Source organism: Salmo trutta, chromosome 34 (assembly GCF_901001165.1).
Source record: "Salmo trutta chromosome 34, fSalTru1.1, whole genome shotgun sequence".
Lineage (NCBI taxonomy): Eukaryota > Metazoa > Chordata > Actinopteri > Salmoniformes > Salmonidae > Salmo > Salmo trutta.
In genome coordinates, this window is record NC_042990.1 from 16316711 (window position 1) to 16337167 (window position 20457).

The window sequence follows — 20457 nt, forward strand, 5'->3', positions numbered from 1 at the left end:
CAACAGCAGCTGCCACTTCGACTGCTAACACAACTGCAGCTGCCACTACGACAACAGCCACTGCCACTACAACTGCAGACACCACTGAGACATCTGCCACCACAACAGCCGCTGCCACCACTACCGCAGCCCCTGCCACCATAACTGTAGACGCCACTACGACTGCAGCTGAAATTACAACAGACCCTGCCACCACAACTGCAGACACCAATACGACTACTACCACATCTTTAGCTTCCACTACGACAGTCTCTGCCACCACAACTGCAGACACCAATGCGACTACTACTACTACTGCAGCTTCCACTACGTCGGCCTCTGCCACCACAGCAACAACCGCCACCAGCACAACTGTAGCCGCCACTACGACTACAGCAGCCACCACAACAGCAGCCGCTGCCACCACAACAGCAGCCGCTGCCACCACAACCTATGCTGGTACCACAAGAGCAGCATCTGCAACAACAGTAGCTGCCACTACGACTGCTAACACAACAGCAGCTGCCACTACGACGACAGCCCCTGCCACCACAACTGCAGCTGCAATTACGACAGACCCTGCCACCACAACTGTAGACACCACTACAACTACTACCACAACTGCAGCTTCCACTACAATAGCCTCTGCCACCATAGCAACAGCAGTAGCCAGCACAACTGTAGCCGCCACTACAACTACAGCAGCCACTACAACAGTAGCAACTGCCACCACAACTGCAGCTGATACCACAAGAGCAGCAGCTTCAACTACAACTGCAGCTGCCACTACGACAACAGCCGCTACCACCACAACTGCAGACACCGCTAAGACAACCCCTGCCACCACGACAGCAGCCACTGCCACCACTACTGCAGCCCCTGCCACTGTAACTGTAGACACCACTATGACAGCCCCTGCCACCACAACTGGAGACACCACAAAGACAACCCATGCCACCACAACTTTATCCGCTACCACAACAGCAGCCACTGCAACCACAAGTGCAGCTGCCACCACAACTGCAGCTGATACTAAGACGACAGTCGCTGCCAGCACAACTGCAGATACCACCACGACTCCTACCACAACTGCAGCTTCCACTACGACAGCCTCTGCCACCATAGCAACAGCAGTCGCCCGCACAACTGTAGATGTCACTACACCTACAGCAGCCACTACAAGTGCAGCCGCTGCCAGCACAACTCCAGCTGGTACCACAAGAGCAGCATCTGCAACCACAACTGCATTTGCCACCACCACGACTGCTACCACTACTGCAGCCGCCATTACGACTGCTGTCACAACAGCCGCTTCCACCACAACTGCAGCTGCCACCACGACAACAGCCGCTGCCACCACTACTGCAGCCCCTGCCACCGTAACTGCAGACGTCCCTACGACAGCACCTGCCACCACAACTGCAGCCACATATACGACAGCCCCTGCCACCACAACTGCAGCCACATATACGACAACCCCTGCCACCACAACTGCAGCCACATATACGACAGCCCCTGCCACCACAGCAACAGCAGCCGCCACCACAACTGCAGCCGCCACTTCAACTACAGCAGCCACTACAACAGTAGCAACTGCCACCACAACTCCAGCTGGTCCCACAAGAGCAGCAGCTGTAACCACAACTGCAGCTGCCACTACCACCACAACTGCAGACACCACTAAGAAAACTCCTGCCATCACGACAGCAGCCACTGCTATCACTACGACAGCCACTGCCACCACAAATGCAGACGCCACTACGACAGCCACTGCCACCACAAATGCAGACGCCACTACGACAATCCCTGCCACCACAACTGCAGCTGAAATTACAACAGACCCTGCCACCACAACTGCAGACACCAATACGACTACTACCACAACTTTAGCTTCCACTACGACAGTCTCTCCCGTAACAGCAGCCGCCAGCACAACTGTAGATGCCACTACGACTACAGCAGCCACTACGACTACAGCAGCCTCTGCCACCACAACTCCAGCTGGTACCACAAGAGCAGCATCTGCAACCACAACAGCAGCCACCACAACGACTGCCACCACAACAGCAGCCGCTGCCACCACAACAGCAGCCGCTGCCGCCACAACTTCAGCTGGTACCACAAGAGCAGCATCTGCAACAACAACAGCAGCTGCCACTACGACTGCTAACACAACAGCAGCTGCCACTAAGACGACAGCCCCTGCCACCACAACTGCAGCTGCAATTACGACAGACCCTGCCACCACAACTGTAGACACCACTACAACTACTACCACAACTGCAGCTTCCACTACAATAGCTTCTGCCACAATAGCCTCTGCCACCATAGCAACAGCAGTCGCCAGCACAACTGTAGCCGCCACTACAACTACAGCAGCCTCTACAACATTAGCAACTGCCACCACAACTCCAGCTGGTACCACAAGAGCTGCAACCACAACTGCAGCCGCCACTACAACAGCTGCCACTTCGACAACACCCCCTGCCACCACAACTTTAGCCGCTACCACAACAGCAGCCACTGCAAATACAAGTGCATATGCTACCACAACTGCAGCTGCCCCTATGACAACAGCCGCTACCACCACAACTGCAGCTGACACCACTACTGCAGCCCCTGCCACCATAAGTAAGGACATCACTATGACAGCTCCTGCCACCACAACTGGAGACACCACTAAGACAGCCCATGCCACCAACTCTTTAGCCGCTACAAGAACAGCAGCCATTGCAACCACAAGTGCAGCTGCTACATCAACTGCAGCTGCCACTATGATAACAGCCGCTACCACCACAACTTCAGACACCAATAAGACAACCCCTGCCACCTCGACAGCAGCCTCTGCTACCACTACTGCAGCCCCTGCCACCGTAACTGCAGACATCCCTACGACAGCCCCTGCCACCACAACTGCAGCCACATATATGACAGCCCCTGCAGCCACAGCAACAGCAGCCGCCACCACCACAACTGTAGCCGCCACTTCAACTACAGCAGCCACTACAACAGTAGCAACTGCCAGCACAACTCCAGCTGGTACCACAAGAGCAGCAGCTTCAACTGCAGCTGCCACTACGATAACAGCCGCTACCACCACAACTGCAGACACCGCTAAGACAACCCCTGCCACCACAACAGCAGCCACTGCCACCACTACTGCAGCCCCTGCCACTGTAACTGTAGACACCACTATGACAGCCCCTGCCACCACAACTGGAGACACCACTAAGACAAATCATGCCACCACAACAGCAGCCACTGCAACCACAAGTGCAGCTGCCACCACAACAGCAGCTGCAATAACGACAGAACCTGCCAGCACAAATGCAGACACCACTACGACTCCTACCACAAATGCAGCTTCCACTACGACAGCCTCTACCACCATAGCAACAGCAGTTGCCAGCACAACTGTAGATGCCACTACAACTACAGCAGCCACCACAACAGGAGCCGCTGCCACCACAACTCCAGCTGGTACCACAAGAGCAGCATCTGCAACCACAACTTTATCCGCTACCACAACAGCAGCAACTGCAACCACAAGTGCAGCTGCTACCACAACAGCAGCTGCAATAACGACAGACCCAGCCACCACAACTGCAGATGCCATTACTACAATTACCAATACTGCAGCTTCCACTACAGCAGCCTCTGCCCCCACAACTCCAGGTGGTACCACAGGAACAGTATCTGCAACCAGAACTGAGGCCGCCAATACGACTGCTACCACAACAGCTTCTGCCACTTCGACTGCTAACACAACTGCCCTTGCTACTACAACACAAGTCTCTGCCACCACAACTGCAGCTGCAACCACGACAGCAGCCGCTGCCACCACTATTGTAGCCCTTGCCACCGTAACTGCAGACGTCACTACGTCAGCCACTGCCACCACAACTCTAGCTGGTACCACAAGAGCAGTAACTGCAACCACAACTTCAGCCGCCACTACGGCAGTCACAGACACCTCAACTATAGCTGCCACTACGACAACACCCGCTACCACCACAACTACAGACACCACCAAGACAACCCTGGCCACCACAACTTTAGCAGCTACAACATCAGCCACTGCAACCACAGGTGCAGCTGCCAACACAACTGCAGCTGCCCATATGACGACAGCCACTGCCACCACAACTGCAGCTTACACCACTACAGCCCCTGCCACTATAACTAAGGACCCCACTATGACAGCCCCTGCCACCACAACTGCAGACACCACTAAGACAACCCAGGCCACAACAACTTTAGCTACTACCACAACAGCAGCCACTGCAATCACAAGTGCAGCTGCTACCACAACAGCAGCTACCACTATGACAACAGCCACGACCATCACAATAGCAGACACCACCAAGACATCACCTGCTACCACATCTGCAGCTGCCCCTACGATGACAGTCGCTGCCACCACAACTGCACCTACCGCCACGACAACACACGCTTACACCACTACTGCAGCCCTTGCCACCGTAACTAAGGACGCCACTACAACAGCCCCTGCCACCACAACTGCAGACACTACCACCACAACAGCAGCCACTGCAATCACAAGTGCAGCTGCTACCACAACAGCAGCTGCCACTATGATGACAGCCTCTGCCACTACAACTGCATCTGCCACTATGACAACAGCTTCTACCACCACAAATGCAGACACCACTAAGGCAACCCCTGCCACCACAACTTTAGCCGCTTCCACAACTTCAGCCACAAGTGCAACTGCCACCGCAGCTGCCACCACAACTGCAGCTGCCGCCATGACAACATCCACTGCCACCACTACTGCAGCCACTGCCACTGTAACTAAGGACACATGACGACAGCCCCTGCCACCACAAATGCAGACACCACTAAGACAACCCAGGCCACCACAACTTTAGCCGCTACCACAACAGCAGCCACTGCAATCACAAGTGCAGCCACCACTATGGCAATCCCTGACACCACAACTTTAGCCACTTCCATAACATCAGCCACAGCTACCACAACTGCTGCTGCCACTACGACAACAGCCACTACCACCACAAATGCAGACACCACTACGACAACCCCTGCCACCACAACCGCATACGCAACTATGACATTCCCTGCCACCACTGGAACCACCACTTCACAGCCGCTGCCATCCCAATTGCAGCTTCCGCTATGACAGCAGCTGATGCCACCACATCTGCTGTCACCAGAACTGCATTCACTACCACAAATGTAAACGCCACAACTGCCACTACGGCAGCCCCTGCCACCACAACTTCAACTGCTACAACAGCAGCATCCTCCAGCACAACAGCAGTCGCCACTACGACAGCCCCTGCCACCACACCTTCAGCGGCTACAACAACAGTCGCTAACTATGACAGCCGCTGCCACCACAACTGCAGCCACCTCTATGACAGGCCATGTCACCACAATTGGATCCACCACTACGATAGTCGGTGCCATCCCAACTGCAGCTGCCAGTATTACAGCAGCCGCTGCAACCACAACTGAGGCAACCACAACTACAGCTGCCAACATAACTATAGCCGCTACTATGACAGCCCCTGCCACCACAGCAGCAACAGCAGCCGCCACCGCAACTGGAGCCGCCACTACGACAGCCCATGCCACCACACTGTAACTGCAGCAGCCGCTGCCACTACAACTCCAGCTGCCACCACAACTGCAACCACCACTACGACAGGCCCTGCCACACAACTTCAGCCGCTACCACGACAATTGCCACTTCGACAACCCTTGCCACCATAACTGCAGCTGCCACTATGAAAGCTACTGCCACCACAGCTGCAGCTGGTAACTGAACTGCAGCTGCCACTATGACAACAGCTGCTACCGCTACGACAGCCCTTGCCACCATAACTGCAGCTGCCACTAAGATAACAGCCGCTGCAACCACAACTGCAGTTGCTGCCAACAAAACTACAGACGCCACTATGACAGCCCCTGCTACAACAACAGCACCCTCTGCCACCACAACAGCAGTTGCCACTATGACAGCCACAGCCACCATAACTTCAGCCGCTACATCAACAGCAACCTCTGCCACCACAACAGCAGTCGCTAACTATGACAGCCGCTGCCACCCCAATTGGAGCCGCCACTACGACAGTCGGTGCCACCCCAACTGCAGCCGCCACCACAACTGCAGCCGCCACCACAACTGCAGCCGCCACTAAGACAACAGTTGCTGCAACCACCACTGCAGTTGCTGCCAGCAAAACTACAGCCACCACTATGACAGCCCCTGCCACCACAGCAACAGCAGCCGCCACCGCAACTGTAACCGGCACTACGACAGCCCATGCCACCACACTGTAACTGCAGCAGCCACTACAACAGCAGCCGCTGCCACCACAACTGCTGCCGCCACTACCATAACTGTAGTGCCGCTACTGCAGCCGTTACTACCACTGCCGTTGCCACTTGAACTTTTTATAAGTCCATATTGATACAGAAACACAGAACAAGTTGATTGACAAAGTCATGAAGAATTTGAAGAATTTAATAAACCACCTTTGGGCTATGATTAAGAAATATGCCTCTCGAGTCACGATGACCCCAGTCCATAGCTTGAGGGGTAAAATGAATACATTTTTCCTTTCCCTTGCAGGCATTTCAAGACATCAATGCCTGCAGCATTCACCACAAGTGAATGCAACACTGATGACTACTGGTGTGCATCATGTAATTTTAACAACCAATGCATATTTCACTACAATATACCATTTTTTCATAGTGTAACTTGCCACCATCGATAAAGGCTGCTAACCTAAGGCTTTTATACTCTTCACCAGCTATGTAAGTTAATGCTCTTGTCAGGTGTTTTGTTATACTTTTATGTTGGAATGCGTGTATATGACAGGATTCAAGACGTAGATTCTATATTTAACAACATGGCATAGTATTGTATATCATTATAATTGCTACCAGGAATATCCCTTTAGGAATATTATCGATCCATTTTTTAAATAAAATATATAAATGAGTGATACAAATACTGACCAAAAACAATTAGGATGTGTTTTTGGCAAAAGTTGTGAAGATTTTTGCTAATATTTTACAAAGATGTATTTTACAAACCTGGCTAAGTTGGTTATGTTACCTGCATAACTATAATCCTATTTGAGTTATCATTTGGCATATTCCACCATTATTGGAAGAGTTGTAGCAATGTCATACCAATCCAATTAAAACCAATGGAGCTGGTTGGCGGCCATATTTCTAGCTTCATGTCAAATTTGGTGCACTCATTGTGAAGACGTTTAGCAAAAATGGGTTACCTGTACCTCTTTGCTGGATGTAATGCATTCCTGTAGGATTTCATACAGGGGGCAGGTTTCACATCAAATGTATTGATGTTAACACAAGGTAACACTTTATTTGGATAGTCCATCTGTAGATGCTCTACAGACTATCAGTAATATGTCAACTGCATGTCTGTAGTTCATCTACAGTTAGACTATCAGCAGCATTTCATCAACATATCTTTAGACTTTCAGTAGCATCTCAACATTTTCATCAAGGTAGTCTATAGATGCTCTACAATCCCTCTGTAAACTATCAGCAGAATTTCAACACTATATCTGTAGCCTGTAAGTCATATTTCAACAGTATATCCCCTCGCTTTTACAATGCCACGACCCAGCTATTTTTTTTACATTTACATTTTAGTCATTTAGCAGAGGCTCTTATCCAGAGCGACTTACAGTAGTGAATACATTTCATACATTTTTTTTCCCCATACTGGTCCTCCGTGGGAATTGAACCCACAACCCTGGCGTTGCAAACACCATGCTCTACCAACTGAGCCACACGGGACTATAGATGATTAACAAACAAACAGGAGATTATCAGCAGCATCTCAACTGTGTATCAGTAACAAGTTCATTCTATTGTTCTATCTGTAGATATGCTTTTGGACTATCCAAATAAAGTGAAACAACAGTTGATTTTAGTTGATGGTCTACAGACTATATACTTCACATTCAAATATGTATCAACTGATATGCATGTTCAGTGCATTCACTAACACTCCAGTAATGTAACGGCCGTCGAAGGGAGTAGACCAAGGCGCAGCGGGTTGAGTGCTCATTTTTAACTTTTATTGAACACGTAAACAAAACAAGAACCAAACGACAGCTTAACAGTTCCGTCAGGTACAAAACACTAGACTGAAAACAACCACCCACAAACACAAGCTGAAAAACCCTAACCCTAACCCTAAATAGGACCTCCAATCAGAGGCAACAAGAAACAGCTGCCTCCAATTGAAGGTCAAACAAAAACCCTAAACATAGAAATAGAAAAACTAGACACGGACATAGAAATATACTAACATAGAACATATACCAAAACCCCCGAAACACATAAAACAAACACCCCCTGCCACGCCCTGACCAAACTACAATAACAAACAACCTCTTTTACTGGTCAGGACGTGACAAGTAATCCTCTGTAGATTTGCATTGGGACAATCTAAATAAAGTGAAAGACTGTTTCATTAAGTTCGTATGCAATAATCACTCAACAGATATGCATTGGGACTATGCAATAAAGTGAAATACTGTTGAAATAAGTTCCTATGCAATAATCACTCAACACATTCAAATGTCCAACTGTTGTTGGGATGACTGAAATGGCCTTTTGACACTGGAGCACCTGGAGAAATAAATCAAGAGGGAAACAAACAAACAATCACTATGCTTAAACTTGTCTTATTTGTTGGTGATGAAGAAACACATCAGAGGCATAATGTTAAAATCTATATTTTAATGAACAAAAATCACAACATTATATATCAACATTTTTGGCCTAATGACATAAGGCTGCGAGTGCAATTCGGGCAGTTACCCGAGGAGAGAGTGTGTGAGAGAGACATTGCAGCACCAAGGTAGTTTAATTCAACCAACACAAAGTATATCGTGCAACACTACTGTAAATTTGCTCTTGAGAAGTGTGTGTGCCTCCGCAACACTTTTCAGGGGGCATGTGTACAGAAGTGTTGCATGATATACCAAAACATCAGTAGTATCCCGATACCATAATTTGACAAAATTGTAAATATATGATTTTTTTTAGTACCATTAAATAGGTACTGTTGTCCTGAAACAAGGAAAACATGTTTGCCCGCTTATCTTAGTTGGAAGATAAGTAACTCCCTCTTTCTCTTCATCTCTGTGACCTTTACTTGACCCACTGTCTTTTCTGTGTATAATGTTGCCAGATCTGTGAGTTTACAGAAAGGACACACCTATCTGTCTGCTATGAAGAGCTCAGCAATGGGAGTGGTGGCGGCCACTGCGTTTGTTCCTGGACACAACCGCCTTTCGGAAAGCCACTGTCATATTGTAGCTCCTCTTCTTCAGGTTCAGCAGCTGCTGGTATCTGGTGACAACGTCTTTGATGTTGCACGCTGAAGAAATAGAAAATCAGAATAAAAAAAGCAAGGCACATTTTCCATGTATCAAAATCAAATCAAAATCAAATCAAGTTTTATTGGTCGCATACACATGATTAGCAATGTTAATGTGAGTGTAGCGAAATGCTAGTGCTTCTAGTTCCAACAGTGCAGTAATATCTAACAAGTAATCGAACAATTCCCAACAACTACCTAATACACACAAATCTAACAAGTAATCTAACAATTTCCCAATAACTACCTAATACACACAAATCTAAATGGGTGAATGAAAATATGTACATATAAGTATATGGATGAGCAATGGCCGAGCGGCATAGGCAAGGTGCAGTAGATGGTATAAAATACAGTATATACATGTGATATGAGTAATGTAAGATACAATTGAAGTCGGCAGTTTACATACACCTTAGCCAAATACATTTAAACTCAGTATTTCACAATTCCTAACATTTAATCCTAGTAAAAATTCCCTGTCTTAGGTCAGTTAGGATCACCACTTTATTTTAAGAATGTGAAATGTCACAATAATAAGAGAGAATGATTTATTTCAGCTTTTATTTCATTCATCACATTCCCAGTGGGTCAGAAGTTTACATGTTCATTTTTATGCAGATAATACTGTTCTTTATTCAAGTGGTAGTAGTTTATCTTTAGCTTACAACAGAATCTGTATGATTTAAAGCTGATTCTAAATTTGGGTAAAACAAAATGCATGGTATTTTCAAATGCCAGGCATGTTACTAATCATGTCATTGCTACATTGGCTGGACATACTATAGAGCAAGTTAAAGTGTACAAATATTTGGGTGTGTGGGTTGATGATAAGCTGAGCTTCACTCTGCATGTAGAGGACTTGATTAGGAAGCTCAAGCTGAGAATAGGTTTTTATTACCGGCATAAGGCTTGTTTTTCTTTGGAGGCCAGGAAGGAGCTGGTACGATGTACATCACTGGCGGTTTTAGATTTTAGTGATGTTATATATATGCAGCCGCCGCCACTACCCTGAGAGCACTTGATTCAGTGTAACATGCAGCCCTCAGGTTCATTACAAATCAAAAATGTCGAACACATTATTGTGATCTCTACAGCGCTGTTGGCTGGTCGTCGTTGACCTTGCATAGGCTTAAACACTGGTATACACTGATTTATAAGGCCATATTGGGTAAAATGCCATTTTATCTCTGTTCTTAATTAGTCAGGTCGGTAAATAAATATCATTTACCGTCCTGTTCTCATTTGCTTCTAACAGTACCAAAAATCAGAACAGGTCGTGGTAGAAATAGTTTTAGTTACTTAGCTCCGTGGTCCTGGAATTCTCTCCTAAACATTTTAAAATTTGATGATCTAGTTTTGTTGGATGAGTTTAAACACTTGATCGATGTATATATCATTGAAGAGTGTAATTGTCTTTAGGACAGCTGTTTTAAGTCAAGTCTTTCGTGTTTTTAACGTAACATGTTTTTGAAGTACTGTATGTGTGTTTATAGTTTTGTTTAATGTTGTGTCAGTGTATGTAAGTTGTTTTGTCTGAAACGTTGTTCCCCCTGCTGCTATTGGACCAGGTCTCTCTTGGAAAAGAGATGTTATCTCAATGAGAAAACCTGTACAATTAAGGTAAAATTAAAAATAAAAACATACACTCAATTAGTATTTGGTAGCATTGCCTTTAAATTGTTTAACTTGGGTCAAATGTTTCGGGTAGCCTTCCACAAGCTTCCAACAATAAGTTGGGTGAATTTTGGCCCATTCCTCCTGACAGAGCTGGTGTAACTGAGTCAGGTTTGTAGGCCTCCTTGCTCGCACACGCTTTTTCAGTTCTGCCCACAAATTTTCTATAGGATTGAGGTCAGGGCTTTGTGATGGTCACTCCAATACCTTGACTTTCTTGTCTTTAAGCCATTTTGCCACAACTTTGGAAGTATGCTTGAGGTCATTGTCCATTTGGAAGACCCTTTTGCGACCAAGCTTTAACTTTCTGACTGATATCTTGAGATGTTGCTTCAATATATTCACATAATTTTCCTCCCTCATGATGCGATCTATTTTGTGAAGTGCACCAGTCCCTCCTGCAGCAAAGCACCCCCACAACATGATGCTGCCACACCCGTGCTTCACGGTTGGGATGGTGTTCTTCAGCTTGCAAACCTCCCCCTCTTAATTCCAAACATAATGATGGTCATTATGGCCAAACAGTTCTATTTTTGTTTCATCAGACCAAAGGACATTTCTCCAAAAAGTACAATCTTTGCCCCCATGTGCAGTTGCAGACTGTAGTCTGGCTTTTTTATGGCGGTTTTGGAGCAGTGGCTAATTCCTTGCTGAGCGGCCTTTCAGGTTAGGTCAATATTGGACTCGTTTTCATGTGGAAATAGATACTTTGTACCTGTTTTCTCCAGCATCTTCACAAGGTCTTTTGCTGTTGTTCTGGGATTGATTTGCACTTTTCACACCAAAGTAGGTTAATCTCTAGGAGACAGAACGCATCTCTTTCTTGAGTGGAATGACGACTTCGTGGTCCTATGGTGTTTGTACTTGCGTACCATTGCTTGTGCAGATGAATGTGGTACCTTCAGGCCTTTGGAAATTGCTCCCAATGATGAACCAGACTTGTGGAGGTCTACAATTTTTTTCTGAGGTCTTGGCTAATTTCTTTTGATTTTCCCATGATGTCAAGCAAAGAGGCACTGAGTTTGAAGGTAGGCCTTGAAATACATCCACAAGTACACCTCCAATTGACTCAAATGATGTCAATTAGCCTATCAGAAGCTTCTAAAGCCATGACATCATCTTCTGTAATTTTCCAAGCTGTTAAAAGGCACAGTCAATTTAGTGTATGTAAACTTCTGACCCACTGGAATTGTGATACAGTGAATTATAAGTGAAACAATCTGTCTGTAAACAATTGTTGGAAAAACAACTTGTGTCATGCACAAAGTAGATGTCCTAACCGACTGGTCAAAACTATCGTTTGTTAACAAGAAATTTGTGGAGTGGTTGAAAAACTAGTTTTAATGACTCCAAGTGTATGTAAACTTCCGACTTCAACTGTTTGTAAACATTATTAAAGTGGCATTATTTAGAGTGGCATTGTTTAAAAAGTGACTAGTGATCCATTTATTAAACTGTCCAGTGATTGGGTCTTAATGTAGGCAGCAGCTTCTCTGAGTTAATGATTGCTGTTTAGCAGTCTGATGGCCTTGAGATAGAAGCTGTTTCTCAATCTCTCGGTCCCAGCTTTGATACACCTGTACTGACCTCACCTTTCTGGATGATAGTGGTGTGAACAGGCAGTGGCTCGGGTGGTTGTTGTCCTTGATGATCTTTTTGACCTTCCTGTGACATCGGGTGCTGTAGGTGTCCTAGATGGCAGGTAGTTTGCCCCCGGTGATGCGTTATGCATACCGCACCACCCTCTGGAGAGCCTTGCGGTTGAGGGAGGTGCAGTTGCCATTGCAGGCTGTGATACAGCCCGACAGGATGCTCTCAATTGTGCATCTGTAAAAGTTTGTCAGGGTTTTGGGTGACAAGCCAAATTTCTTCAGCCTCCTGAGGTCACCACTCGCCTAAAATGTCACCACTCGTCAGCAATGTTTCAAAATGTGCTACTGCTTCTCGCATGCAAAAGTAATATGGACGAACCATCGTGTTTCGTGGTTTGTCCTGGACTCATGGTATGAGGAATTGCTGAATGCGGGCATATCGTTAGTGGGAGATTGTGCTATAGACCTGAATAGTTTTGTCTTGTTGGTATTTTATATAGTGACTGAAGAAATGTAAGTTTTTTCCTCATAGCTTATTTTTAGAGAACTCATAAACCAAAATATAATATATGCAATTAAACAGACTTCCAAATTTGGAATAACGTCACCTACCTTTTTTTCTGCAGTCATCTCGCCCAGTTGCTGCTCCAGAAATGCCTTCAGGTCTTCACTCGAGGCTGGAGGAATTCTGCTTTTTTCTTCCATTGAACAAATTCCTGGTTCATCGGATTACTTTTTTTTCACTTGAGCTGCAACAGTATGAAAAAACATAGTTAAGGGAAAAATGTAGAAGGGGTTCATCATGGCAGACACTATGGGTTTAAGTTGCATACACTACATGACCAAAAGTATGTGGACACCTGGTCGTTAAACATCTCATTCCAAAATCATTGCCATTAATATGGAGTTGGTCAACCCATTGCTGCTATAACAGCTTCCACTAATCTGGGAAGGCTTTCCACTAGATGTTGGAACATTGTTGCGGGGACTTGCTTCCATTCAGCCACGAGCATTAGTAAGGAGCGGCACTGATGTAGGGTGATTAGGCCTGGCTCGCAGTCGGCGTTCCAATTCATCCCAAATGTGTTCGATGGGGTTGAGGTCAGGCCTTTGTGCAGGCCAGTCAAGTTCTTCCACACCGATCTCGACAAACCATTTCTGTATGGACCTCGCTTTTTGCATGGGGCCATTGTCATGCTGAAACAGGAAAGGGCATTCCCCAAACTGTTGCCACAAAGTTGGAAGCACAGAATCATCTAGAATGTCATTGTATGCTGAAGCGTTAAGTTTTCCCTTCAATGGAACTAAGGGGCCTAGCCCCAACCATGAAAAACATCCCCAGACCATTATTCCTCCTCCACAAAACTTTACAGTTGGCACTATGCATTCCGGCAGGTAGCGTTCTCCTGGCATCGGCCAAATCCAGATTAGTCCGTCAGACTGCCAAATGGTAAAGCGTGATTCGTCACTCCAGAGAACGCGTTTCCACTGCTCCAGAGTCCAATGACGGCAAGCTTTATACCACTCTAGCCGATGCTTGTCATTGCACATGGTGATCTTAGGCTTGTGTACGGCTGCTTGCCCATGGAAACTCCTTTCATGGACCTTAATGAAAATCATCAGTAGCCCTTCCTGCAGCCAATTGAGCTAGTGGCCTCATGGGTGGAACGTTTTTCATATTTTTCATAATTAATATGAAATGTTTCATGTTTCATGTTTCAGTCTTCTGTGATGTCTATCAAGTGTAATATTGGGATGCAAACTCAAAATAGAATCCATTTCAACTCTATATCTGACATGATACAGGTGTTTTCTTTTTTTAAGCCCATAACCTTATACTTTTGTTTCAAAGTAGATTTGTTTAAGACTACCAAAAAACACTTTATGTGACCCTGGTTTAGCCCACTGCAGTAAAAGGTTAAACTTTGCCACCCCAAAGTGGACAAATGTGTGAAATGTGGCCTGCTGGCCCATGGAGTAATATAATCAAGTTCTCTGTATTCTAAACCAGTGGCCACAATCCGGTCGAGGCATTCCTGTCAATCACCAAACATGTCTGTAAAAAACCCAATGATAAAGCTTTTCGTCCCTATTTTTTTTCAATCGTTTCGCGCTTTTGCCTGTACTGTAGGTGCCCTTGATGCAGCAACCCTAGCGCCAGGAAGCAAAGTCTTACCATTTTTAACCATTTCATGTGTCTGAAGGTAGAACTCCGCCTACCAGGCAGGCCCAGAGAGCAAATCAAGTGCACCTATGGGACTACCGCTGGCCAATCAGATAGCTCAGATCACCGTGTTTATACAATTTCCTCGTGCCACAGACTGTAAAAACAAATTGAACGCACAGTAAAGTTGCTACTGTGAGATTTGAAAGCTTTTAAAAACATGACTATAGGGAGACAAGGAATACAGCTGTTTTTACGAGTAAGTTAATGTTTACGTTGTTATTCAGCACCGTCAAAATGTACTACTGCACAACCAGCACTGCAGCTGCAATGAAAGTGTTCCGTTAAGCTTGCCTTGTTACTATTAGCGACGTGTGTCTTTTTTTAATATCGGTGAATATTTCACTTTCTCTGGTTATTGGAGTAACAACATTAATTGGTGCATGAGGCAGAAATAAATCACTTCGACTTGAGTTTCACCATCAGGGAAATAGTGATGAGTCGTTCGCGAACGAGTCGGCTCTTAAACCTGTTATGGCTTGATCCCGTTAGCAGGATCGATATGACGACAGCCAGTGAAAGTGCAGGGCGGCAAATTCAAAACAACAAAAATCTCATAATTAAAATTCCTCAAACATACAAGTATTATACACCATTTTAAAGCTTTACTTCTTATTTATCCAGCCACAGTGTCTGATTTCAAAAAGGCTTTACGGCGAAAGCAAAACATATGATTATGTTAGGTCAACGCCAACACACAAAAACACAGCCCTTTTCCAGCCAAAGAGAGGAGTCACAAAAAGCAGAAATAGAGGGAAAATTAATCACTAACCTTTGATGATCTTCATCAGATGACACTCATAGGACTTCATGTTACACAATACATGTATGTTTTGTTCGATAAAGTTCACATGTATATCCAAAAATCTTAGTTTACATTGGCGCATTATGTTCAGTAATCTTTTGCCTCCAAAAACATCCGGTGATTTTGCAGAGAGCCACATCAATTTACAGAAATACTCATCATAAATGTTCATGAAAATACAAGTGTTATACATGGAACTTTAGATAAACTTCTCCTTAATGCAGCCACTGTGTCAGATTTCAAAAAAGCTTTACCGAAAAAGCAATAATCTGAGTACGGCGCTCAGACACAAAAACATGCCATACAATATATCCGCCATGTTGGAGTCAACAATAGTCAGAAATAGCATTATAAATATTCACTTACCTTTGATGATCTTCATCAGAATGCACTCCCAGGTATCCCAGGTCCACAATAAATGTTTGTTATGTTCGATAAAGTCCATTCTTTATGTCCAAATACCTCCTTTTTGTTCGCGCCTTCAGTTCACAAATCCAAATTCAGGACACGCATGTCAGACGAAAACTCAAAAATGTCAATTACAGTTCGTAGAAACATGTCAAATGATGTATAGAATCAATCTTTAGGATGTTTTTATTGTAAATCCGCAATAAAGTTTCAACCGGAGAAATCCTTCAAAAAATGCTATGGAACTGAGGTACCTCTCATGTGAGCCCTCATGTCCTGCTGGCAGCGTTCTGACTCCAGTAGCTCTTATTCATAATCACTTTACAGTTTAAGCCTCAAACAAGGTTCTAAAGACTGTTGACATCTAGTGGAAGCCTTAGGAAGTGCAACATGACCCCACAGACACTGTAGTTTGAATAGGGAATTAATTGAAGTCCTACAGACCACTTCCTGTTTGGATTTTGTCTCAGGTTTTTGCCTGCCATATGAGTTCTGTTATACTCACAGACATCATTCAAACAGTTTTCGAAACTTCAGAGTGTTTTCTATCCAAATCTAATAATATGCATATCTTAGTTTCTGGGAGTGAGTAGCAGGCAGTTTACTCTGGGCACATCAGTCATCCAAGCTACTCAATTCTGCCACCATCCATAAGAGCTGGCTCTTGTAGGTACACGTTGGGAGCCGTCTCGCATATCAGAAGAGCCAAATCTATTTTTAAAAATATATAATAATTAATATATGAATAATCAAAATATTTAAATGAATAGAATTAACTAATTCAAAGAACGAAAAAATACATTAAATAATATAGGCCTAAATGCTCAAGCGCACACACATTCGTTCTGACTGTCTGCTCAGACTAACAGCCTCACCTGTTGTTCCTGTCAATCAGACACGCAGTGTCAACCAATGAACCAAAGATGCGTGAGGGAGGGCCGAGCCAACTCACTCACAGTCACACACTTAGCAGCCAAGGAGAGAGAGGAAGGACAGCTGTGAAAACAACAGCTGGAAAATGAGTTGGAAGCAAAGTAGCATTTGGATGCATTTTAATAATGTAGACAATGTTATTGCACAGTGTAGAATTTGGCAAAACAAAATATCATATAAAGCTGGTTCTATGCACAACCTACACCGGCATATGTGAACTGTGCACCCAACTGTGAAGCTAGCTTTAGCGGAGCTTCGAGAAACTAGCGGGCCTGCTAGTGATAGTGGTGGAGCCACTCAGTCAAGTAGACCTACTCCGCGACCCACAGCTACGCAGTCTTCTCTGGACCAGTTTATGCCAAAGTCTATGTCTGTAGCGAAACAAGGCCAAATTGATATTGCATTGCCTAAAATTATTGCCACCAATTTCCAGCCATTTTCGATGGTGGAGGACAGAGGTTTTAGAAATAACAATAGTCTAAATCCAATGTACACAATTCCATGCAGGAAAACCCTTTCAAAATCACTTATTCCACAACTGTACTAGAGCACACAGGCTTCAGTGTGGGAAAGAGTCCAAAAAGCTACTGCAGTTTGCCTTACCACTGACTGCTGGACATCAAGGGTAACCACTTCTTACATGTTGGTTACATGTCACTTCACTGAAGACATTCTTTGATGTCTAGCTGTCTTCTGGACTGCTTTGAGTTCAGCGACAGACACACCTCAGAGAACTTGGCAGAGGAACTGTGAGAGTGGCCAGAGAATGGCAAGTGGTCTGTTGTGTCAGTGACAATGCTAATAACATAACCAAAGCCATGAAAATGTTAAAATGGACCCATCATCCATGTCTTGCCCACACAATCAACCTGATTGTAAGAAATGGTGATGAAGGTGATGAAGCCCACTGTGGACAAAATGAAAGCAGCTGTGGAATACTTCCACAGGAGCACAGTAGGTGCTGAAAAACTAAAGTCTACACAACACCAGATGGGGATGCCTGAGCTGAGACCTAACAAGACTGCACTACAAGGTGGAATTCAACATTTTATATGTTGAAGCGGTTTCTTGAGTCAAAGGATGCCATCATCTCTACCCAGGCCATTGTCAATGCACCTGTTGATGCTCTGACCCAAGAGGAATGGGAGGTGTTGGAGGAGGTGTACAGAGTCCTGGAACCCTTTGAGCAGGTCACTGTGGATATCAGTGGAGAGTGGTACAATAAGCAGTTATTACATCATTATTTAATCCAGTATAATATACAGTTGAAGTCAGAAGTTTACATACACTTAGGTTGGAGTCATTAAAACTTGTTTTTCAACCAATCCACACATTTTTTGTCAACAAACTTTAGTTTTGGCATGTCATTTATGACATCTATTTCGTGCATGACACAAGTAATTTTTCCAACAATTGTTTACAGACAGATTATTTCACTTATAATTCACTATATCACAATTCCAGTGGGTCAGAAGTTTACATACACTAAGTTGACTGTGTCTTTAAACAGCTTGGAAGCTTTAGAAGCTTCTGATAGGCTAGTTGACATCATTCAGTCAACTGGAGGTGTATCTGTGGATGTATTTCAAGGCCTACCTTCAAACTCAGTGCCTCTTTGCTTGACATCATGGGATAATGAAAAGAAATTAGCCAAGACTGTAGACCTCCACAAGTCTGGTTCACTCTTGGGAGCAATTTTAAAATGCCTGAAGGTACCACGTTCATCTGTACAAACAATAGTACGCAAGTATAAACACCATGGGACCACGCAGCCGTCATACCGCTCAGGAAGGAGATGCGTTCTGTCTCCTAGAGATGAACGTACTTTGGTGTGAAAAGTGCAAATCAATCCCAGAACAACAGCAAAGGACCTTGTGAAGATACTGGAGGAAACAGGTACAAAAGTATCTATATCCACAGTAAAACGAGTCCTATATCTACATAACCTGAAAAGCCGCTCAGCAAGGAAGAAGCCACTGCTCCAAAACCGCCATAAAAAAGCCAGACTACGGTTTGCAACTGCACATGGGGACAAAGATTGTACTTTTTGGAGAAATGTCCTCAGGTCTGATGAAACAAAAATAGAACTGTTTGGCCATAATGACCATCGTTTTGTTTGGAGGAAAAAGGGGGATGCTTGCAAGCTGAAGAACACCATCCCAACCGTGAAGCACGGGGGTGGCAGCATCATGTTGTGGGGGTGCTTTGCTGCAGGAGGGACTGGTGCACTTCACAAAATAGATGGCTTCATGAGGGAGGAAAATGATGTGGATATATTGAAGCAACATATCAAGACATCAGTCAGGAAGTTAAAGCTTGGTCTCAAATGGGTCTTCCAAATGGACAATGACCCCAAGCATACTTCTAAAATTGTGGCAAAATGGCTTAAGGACAACAAAGTCAAGGTATTGGAGTGGCCATTACAAAGCCCTGACCTCAATCCTATAGAACATTTGTGGGCAGAACCAAAAAAGCATGTGCGAGCAAGGAGGCCTACAAACCTGTCTCAGTTACACCAGCTCTGTCAGGAGGAATGGGCCAAAATTCACCCAACTTATTGTGGGAAGCTTGTGGAAGGCTACCCGAAACGTTTGACCCAAGTTAAACAATTTAAGGACAATGCTACCAAATACTAATTGAGTATGTAAACTTCTGACCCACTAGGAATGTGATGAAAGAAAAGTTGAAATAAATCATTCTCTCTACTATTATTCTGACATTTCACATTATTAAAATGAAGTGGTGATCCTAACTGACCTAAGACAGGGAATTTTTACAAGGATTAAATGTCAGGAATTGTGAAAAACGGAGTTTAAATGTATTTGGCTTAGCTGTATGTAAAGTTCCGACTTCATCTGTATGTATATGAGCAGTAGATGAGAATGTAGTATCAGTAGACAAAACATGAACCTGAACTAGTAAGTTACTGTTCTCTGGAATATAATCACGTGCTATCAGAAACTGCTGCACTTGACCCCAGGTTTATGAAGTTAGCCTTCAGTGATGCCAATGCGATTGATGAGGCTCTTCAAAGAATAACCTCAGCAGCAGGGAGGGACAGCCCCAGTTATACTTTCAATGCACATGTGTAATAGCATCCTTTTTTTTACATTTATTTAAATTTGTCAGCATGCTGCAGTTTTCCAAATTGTTATTTATTTTTCTTTGATATGGTGCAATATTCTATTATGCTGTTTAGATTGTATTATTGTTGAATGGTTAGATTTATATGCACTTTGTTTATATACATTAAGAAGTTATACTTTAAATGCAAATGTTTAATAGCATTCTTTTTCATAACAAACCAATGCTTTTTTAAATACATTGTGGTTAATGTAGAGTATGATTTCATTTAATAATTTAATTAGAATTGCTTTAACACCAATCATAGTCAAACTATCGCAAAATGTTTGACTTA

General features: G+C 44.6%; 1 protein-coding gene across 1 annotated transcript; it reads left to right on the plus strand.

The window, feature by feature from the left end:
- Positions 1-774: 774 nt before the first annotated feature.
- On the plus strand, positions 775-7204 carry LOC115173700 (mucin-19-like). Its single transcript, XM_029732021.1, has one exon. The coding sequence runs from the start codon at positions 885-887 to the stop codon at positions 4806-4808; it is 3924 nt and encodes a 1307-aa protein (XP_029587881.1). The 5' UTR covers positions 775-884; the 3' UTR covers positions 4809-7204.
- The last annotated feature ends 13253 nt before the right edge of the window (positions 7205-20457 follow it).

Bases quoted from the DNA above. Each gene is read 5' to 3' on its own strand.
- LOC115173700 (XM_029732021.1), top strand. From the start codon at position 885: ATGACAGCCCCTGCCACCACAACTGGAGACACCACAAAGACAACCCAT.